This window comes from Ochotona curzoniae, unplaced genomic scaffold, assembly GCF_017591425.1.
Source record: "Ochotona curzoniae isolate NIBS_2020 unplaced genomic scaffold, NIBS_Ocur_1.0 contig_3622, whole genome shotgun sequence".
Taxonomy (NCBI): Eukaryota; Metazoa; Chordata; class Mammalia; order Lagomorpha; family Ochotonidae; genus Ochotona; species Ochotona curzoniae.
The window spans coordinates 9,131,369-9,139,163 of record NW_024465926.1 but is presented as its reverse complement, the minus strand read 5'-3'; the positions used below and the strand labels follow the sequence as shown (position 1 = coordinate 9,139,163).

Below are 7,795 nucleotides of genomic sequence, written 5' to 3'. Positions count from 1 at the left end.
TCCAGCCTAATCCTAGAACACCATTGATTTACAAACATGGAGATTCCTGAACTCAAACAGAATAGAGAAACTGAGGCAAGCAGCCTTACCTAATGCTGCTGTTACTGCTGAAATGCTGCCAAATAACCAAAACAAAGGGAGTGGTGGGAGTTCCTTCCTTCCTCTCTTTTCTTCCCGTATCACAATCTTCTAGATTCAAGGAAACTAACAGGAAGCCAGCAGGCAGAGTCTGGGAAATATAGATCCTTGGATCTAATAGTCAAGAGATGTATGACTAGCATGGGGACAGAGGGAGATCATCAACATGCAAACAGTTTCCCATCAGCCATGGCAAAAGAGTAGAATTACAGCTGAAGGCTCAACCAGGGGTTTCAATCCGATGTTTATTTCACAATCGGGGACCACTGTGGGTAACTCAGACATGATATACACGCAGTGGAGAATCTACCCCAGGTTGGGGCTATATCTCTCTGCCAAGAGGCAGGTGAACTGTACCTGCCTTTTTTAGTCAAATGACAAAGGACACCAGGAGATGTTATTGTGGCAAACTCTTTATTTTCTTATTAACACTAAAATAGAAAACACAAATATTAAAAGAGTATGAACAGGTTCTACCCACCCATTTTCAAGCAGACACAAAGACACACAAAAATGACATTGTGAATCAGCTTAACTCTAAATCCTCTAATGGGGAAACCCCTATAAGAGGTAGACAGAGGTAAGGAAACATGATAGACAGGGACCTTGGTGGTACCCTGTGGACTAAAGCTAGCTAAGGACAGTTTCCTGCAGGAAGGGTGGTTCTGCTCTCCCCCAGGGCTTCCCAGTGGAAAAATCAGTCATGGTCATGTCAATTTACTTCTAAAATATCCAAGTATGCCGTAGGACTGCGAGGGTAGGCCCTGGTTCCTAGTCCTAGGGGAGATCTCGGAGTCAACTCCTCCCCTGCTAGACTGACCACCTGCATGCTTTCCGGCAGTCTGAAGTCAGGTGACTTTGGCTTTATTACAGGTATCCTGCTTCTGAAGCATCAGGCCTAAACAGCCGCCTGTAATCCTCGACGACCAAAAGAAACATCTTTTCTGAGAAAAGGGGGCTATGCCCAGGCTCCAGAAGCAGGCTTTTAAAAATTTATCTTCAGATGCAAAGAGGTCATGAAAAGGCTAGCATCTAGAATTTGGAACTTGGGGAAATCCACTGCAACACTCCCTGGTTGCTGAGATAAATCCTGGGAATGATTCAGTAGTTGGCAATCAGAAGTGTTTTATAATCAAAATAACACCTCTCTAATAATCATTAAAGGAAAAGCCACCCTGCCACCCTATCCTGAGCATGTTCTCATGAGGGTGGTGGTTTAACAAAGGAGCCTGAGGCAAAAAGCAACTGAGCCTCCACTAGAGGGAGAATAACCTTTTACTAACCACACCTTCACAAGTTATAGAGGCCAATCAGAGGGACTGAAGTCAAGCATCAGTTTACTATACCTGGATTTAAAAACATGCTCAAGAATAGTCCCTTACTGAGGGATTGGCTTATTCGGATATGAAATCTCAGAATGGTGGAAACAAGCCTTTACAGCCTCCACAGCAGTTTTAGTGCAACTTCTCTCCTCTGAGCTCTCAGTCCTTTGCTCTTGAGCTCTGATACTCAGGGAGACTTAAGAGCTTTGCCAAATCTTTCAATGTTTCCTAGTGAAGGGGAAACACAGTATTATTTCAAGCTTTGACTTGGCTAACACCAACCCTGAGATCCTAAAATAGCTACAACACTAGTCTTCCCTATTGCTGAAACAATTGGTCTCCGGTTTAGCTCTCAAAAAATGCAGTGAATTTAATGCACTCAGCATTGGCAAAGGCTCTAACCCTCATCAGTGGCCTGCATCACTGGGATTTCTCTCATCCCAGGACTGTGTGCCTTGAACACCACTGTTGCCGCAAAGAATGCCAGATATATTCTCCCACACTCTGTGGATCTGAGACCAAGATACTGAAAGGTTAGCCATTAGGATGAGAAAGAAATTAAATCATATACAAGGTTCCACAGTGCCCTCTGGTGTTCAGCAGAAGACGTGTATACCCACACTGCATTGAAGAGACCAGAATGGTTAGGCTTTCAATAAGGCAGCACCCCTAAGGCAATCAGTAGTGAAAAAGGCATTCAGAAGGGGTGTCATATTCCCTGGAAAATGCCTGGTGAATGATTGCTGAGAGGATATTCTCAGTCCCAACAGAAAGACAGGAAATAAAGGTAAGTTCCCAAACAACTCATAGAGGCTTGTAACCCAAGAAATGGACAATGTAGATGGAGTACCACCACTCAAGGGACAGAGCAGACAGATAATCCAGAGTGTCTCAGTGACCTGGTGCTCCAGAATCATATTAATCCAAAAGAACCATGGTCCCCAAATTCTAGTCCACAAGTAATACCAAAGAATATTACTGAGCACTGCCAGGTGCCAGCAAAAAACATTTAAAATTATCATCATCAGCAGTCTGAAAGTTCAAAACTAAGGTCACTGCCACCTATAGAGGTGGACCATCTTCTCTGTTAAGGTGGCCAAGTAGCTACTATGATTCACCTCAAATGGGCAGATATCCAACACAGGCTGATCAGTCTGCAGGTCCTGCAACTTGGAGCCACTGCCAGCATCCCACAGCTAAAGACAAGCAAAGACAAACGTTAAGAGTCTGCTCAGGAACATGATTTGTTTTCTTATCATCAAACAGCTTTGAATCAGTCACTAAGGCAGCCCTGCCTGGGCAGTAGACCATAACTTTCAAGCTAGCACTGATGAAATGGACCAAATACAACCTCATCTAAGAATGCGAACTTTGAATGAATTTGAAAACCAAGCCCAGCACTCATTTCTTCAATTGATGCACCAGGCAGTCTTCTAGGATTTGTCCTCTCTAGGGACGGGGAGGTCACAGGCAAAGTCCCTGGACCAGTCCTCATCGACCACACCTTCTAACTGGCATTTTCTTCTTTCTAAAGATCTTTAATGACAAGCAGCACATTATTATACCTTTACATCTGTTTTACTGATCTTACTTTTCCTTTTGCTGACTTCAGCCATTTTACTCTTTATGCATCTAAAACCTCAAAATTATGTCCAATAAAATGAATTGTAATTCCATGCTACTATATAAAAAGTAGCACATAACTCTGAGGTTTTTTACATCCTGTTTCTAATCAGAATCCAAATGTGGTCCACATTACATTTGGTGGTTATTTTTCTTTTTATTTGAAAGGCAGATTTACAGAGAAGAGGAGAGATTCCATCTGCTGGCTCACTCCAGTCAATGAAGTTTAAGCAATAGACTTTAGAAAAGCGCCCTGACAGTGCTGTTTTCAGCCTCCATTAAACTCAGTGTCAAGTACACCTTACAAGAGGCACTGTGTGCTTCACTGACCTTACATCAAAAAAGGCACAATACTGCTTACCCACTTAGAGCGATGCTAAGACTGATCAACAAGTGCAAGTGACAGGTTGATTCTTCCATGACTAATTTCTTTATCACCCTTTCATCTGTTGACTTCATTCTGAATTGATGAAGCTGCTGTCTGGGTCAGTTACTTTATTGGAGTTTCAGTAATGCATTTTCCCTCCCCTTAAAGATTATTATTCATTTATTTCTTTGAAAGGCAGAGTTATACAGAAAAACAGGAAGAGAGATTCTTTTTTTAAGGCTTATGCCTTTGAAAGGCAGAGTGTAGAGAGGGAAACACAGAGAAAGAGATTTTCTATCTACTGCTTCAGTCACCAAATGGTCACAATGGCCAGGACTGGACAAAGCCAAAGCCAGGAGCCAGGATATTAACCTAGATCTCCCATATGGATGGCTGAGATCCAAGGATTTGGGCCATTAGCAGAGAGTGGGATTGGAAGTGGAGAAGCCAAGACTCAAACTGGTGGCTTTAGGACATGCTGGTACATAGCAGATTTACCCACTATGCCACAACATTGCCTTTGAAAGACAGACTACAGTGAGAGAATCTTCCACCTGCATCTTTAGTCCCCAGATAGCTATAAGAGCCAAATCCAGGAGTTAGGAGTTTTCTCCAGGTTTCTGATGTAGGTGGCAGGGGGCTATATTCCATTGCTTTCCCCAGTGCATTAGTAGAGAGTTGAATTGTAAGTGGAGCAGCTGGGACTTGAACTAGAATGCAAACAGCATGTCAATGTTGATGGCTTAACTTGCAACACCACAATAGCTACTTAGTAAAGTGCTTTTATGTTTTTATTTGTCTGTTTTCCCCAAATATTAACAATGTGGCCCGTGGAACAGTATGGCTCAGCCAGAAAGAACGAAGTAAGTTTTCAGATATTAAAATGAAAAGATATTTAAGACATAAATTAAACAGGAGAAATAAACTATAGAGCAGTAAGTTAAGATCTGTGTGAAAAACAAAGCACAGAACCACACTTAGGCTAGGTGAGAATATGGAACAGAGCTCTGGCTCTCTACTACACATACTTTTGCACAAAATATTCAAGATTTCCAATCAATATTTATATAATATAAGTGACTTTTAAAGCAAAATAAAAAGTAATAGGCTCACCAAGGCAGAATTTGATGCTTCATCCCCAGTACACACCAAAAGGCTGCCATCATGCTTTGGACTTTGGAAGATGGCATTTTTGGTAAGTAGTTTGCAAGTGGGGCCACCGTGGAACGTCTGTACAGGATTGCAGAGGCAGACGCGGTCTCCAGCATCGTTTATCCTGTGCGACATCTCCATCAGTACACTTCGCATAGTGTTGTGGTTTTTATCTATGGGACAGAGAAATTAGTGCCACCCATGGGTGAATGAAAAGGCTATGAAATGAAAAGTATACCAAATCACCACAAATAGTTACAAAGCAAATATAGCCAACAAGAAAAAAAAATCATACTGCACAAACAAAATTTAGAAACCTAGGCTCGATAAAGCAAATTTACCAATGCCACCATGCCAAGCCAGAATTCTAGCAAGAGAGTTGTCTTAAAGAGTTTTTTCCTTCTCCCAGTTAGGTACCTACTGTTTCTATCATGTCATTATAAAGTGAAAGCATGTTATTACACAAGGGAAGCATGTATCTGAGGTTCTACTGGAAGGCAAGCAGAATAAAATGGGGCTTCCAAAGCTTTCCACACAAGTCACAGCAAATCACAGCATTGGAGACAATTTCCCAGCTCAAGCAAAACTTGTGATTTGATTTGCCCAGAGTAGCACCATTATGGTCACCTGAATGACTAACCCTATCTGAAATATTTGCCTTTCATATTAAAAAAAATTTTATTTTATTTTTTTTAATTGGAAAGTCAGATATACAGACAGGAGGAGGAGAGAGAGGATACTCCATCTGTTGATTCACTCCCCAAGTGACCACAACAACCTCTTCTGGGTCTCCCACATGGGTAGGGTCCCAAGGCTCTGGGGCCATCCTCGACTGCTTTCCCAGGCCATAAGCAGGGAGTTGGATGGGAAGCAGGGCTGCCGGGATTAGAACTGGCACCCATATGGGATCCCGGCACATTCAAGGTGAGGACTTTAGCTGCTAGACTACCACGCTGGGCCTCATCATTTTTTTAAACATAGTTGCAACCTTGGCATTTGTGTTCAAACCTACAGTAAATTGTTTCAAACTTAGATGTGACACCTTAATCTAAAAAGCATGAATCTTAAACTTCTTTCTCGGCCAAGGATGTCCTAGATAGTGGCTATACTGGTAGGAATAAAACAGATAGGTCAACAACAACAAAAAAAAGTCACAAAGGTAGGATGTGATATAGTGAATTAAACTGTGAAGTCAACATCCCATACCAGAATCCTGTTGGTCCACTTCACCCTAGCCCTGTGCTAATGTACCTAGTATAGTAGCAAATGATGACTCAAGTATTTGTTCCCCTACCACCCACATGGTAATCAGGTTGTAGTTCCTTGCTCCCTACCCATTGTGGCCATTTGGAAAGTAAACAAGTGGATGGAGAGTCATTTCTCTCTTTCAAAAACAAAAGTAAAAAGATGGGCCTGGCACAGTGGCGTGGCCTAGCAGCTAAAGTTCTTGCCTTGAATACACCAGGATCCCATATGGGTGCTGGTTCTAATCTGGCAGCTCCACTTCCCATCCAGCTCCCTGCCTGTAGCCTGGGAAAGCAGTCGAGGATGGCCCAAAACCTTGGGACGCTGCACCCATGTGAGAGACCTGGAGGAAATTCCTGGCTCCTGGCTATGGACTGGCGCAGCAATGACCACTGCAGTCACTTGGGGAGTGAATCAGATCTTTCTCTCTCCTCTCTGCATATCTGACTTTGCAATAAAAATTAAAAAAAAACAAATCTTTAAAAAAAAAAAAAGTAAAAAACTGCCAACTGCAGGACTGGGATCCTATATGAGTGCTGGTTCAAGTCCTGGCTGTTCCACTTCTGATTTAGCACCCTGCTAATGCACCTGGGAAAGGAGTGAAAGATGGCCCCAAGTGCATGGGCTCCTGCATCCACACAGGACATCAAGAGGAAGCTCTTGGCTCCGGAATGGTCCAGCTTCAGCTATGTGAGGAGTAAACCACTGGATAAAAGACATCTCTAACTCCTACAAATAAATAAATCTTTCTTTTTTTAATCATAAATGGACCTGCCAGTACAAACAAATTTGCTTTGAGACTAACTCTTTGGTCACAGGTTAAACAGATTATCCACCAGGAAAAAGTGCTAGTGACCGGCACATTGCAGGCATCCTCAACCAAATCCTTGGACCGTCAGGACCAAGCTAGAGTTTATAGCCAATTTCCTGAAACTGACACACAAAACCTAATTGGGAAGGGATAAAGCACTACAATAGCAAATATCAGTATGATGCATAAGAAATCTAGATTCATGCCTTTCAGGTTACAAAAACCCAGTGAACTGAAGTAGTCAGCTGCAGTGGGTCTGCTCCTGGCTCTCAAGTCAGCTGACTAGGTCCACCCACACAAACATGACTATCCACTCCTTTACCTGTATAGACCCCAAGTAAGAGGGAGGCTAGGGCCCGGTGCCATGGCCTAGCAGCTAAAGTCCTTGCCTTGAAAGCGCCTGGATCCCATCTAGTCCCAGCAGCCCCGCTTCCCATCTGGCTTTCTGCTTGTGGCCTGGGAAAGCAGTCAAGGAAGGCAAGGTGTGAAGTACGAGCTGTTAACCTCACAATCCCTATAAGGGAAGGGTCAAACCCTCCTTACTTCTCCTCTATCATTCTGCTCCCAAAGAAATAATAGGAAGCCCCAAGCACACTTTGACGCTTACCTGGCCTGAAGGTCACAAGACAGTGCCGGGTGTTGTTTTCGGTCTGAAAGTCTACGCAGCCCCCTTGCTCCAAGGGCAGTGAATAAGGCCAATGCAGAAGGCCTGCTTTCAGCTCCCAGAAGCAAGCATTCTCCAAGGTTCCAGCCAGTACCCCACCATACGGAAAGGCAGCTGAGGCAGCTTTGGGTATGTATGACAGGGATACCATTGGGCATCTGAAGGAAGAGAAAGGACACCATGCCTCAGACCCTAAGACCTGATGGCTCTAGACACCACTATCAGGAGACCTACGCCACATTCCCACCTCACGTCCACCGAAGATGCACCGCTGTGCTACCTTCTGTTGACACCTAATAAAAACTACCAACTCTGTAGAAAGCAAAAGGCATATAACATTCTGCACTTACTACCACGGAAAGAGCAGGAGCTCTGCAAGAAATTAAGGTGGGGTGAGGGTGGGGAAAGAACTAGGAAACTTATGGACCTAATCAAAATGATTAAGAAATGCAAATGATATGAAATCTCTAGAA

The 7,795-nt window shown here is 43.4% G+C and overlaps 1 protein-coding gene across 2 annotated transcripts in view; it reads right to left on the bottom strand.

Moving 5' to 3' along the window:
• Window positions 1–542: 542 nt before the first annotated feature.
• RFWD3 (ring finger and WD repeat domain 3) overlaps window positions 543–7,795 on the bottom strand; it is a 36,911-nt gene continuing 29,658 nt past the window's right edge. For both annotated transcript variants that reach the window (XM_040982373.1, XM_040982372.1), the window contains exons 11-13: window positions 7,266–7,480; window positions 4,564–4,775; window positions 543–2,656 (exon numbers count right to left, since the gene is read on the bottom strand). In XM_040982373.1, coding sequence (XP_040838307.1) covers window positions 2,513–2,656; window positions 4,564–4,775; window positions 7,266–7,480 — 571 coding nt within the window. In that variant the 3' untranslated portion in view covers window positions 543–2,512. The remainder of the gene's footprint in view (window positions 2,657–4,563; window positions 4,776–7,265; window positions 7,481–7,795) is intronic.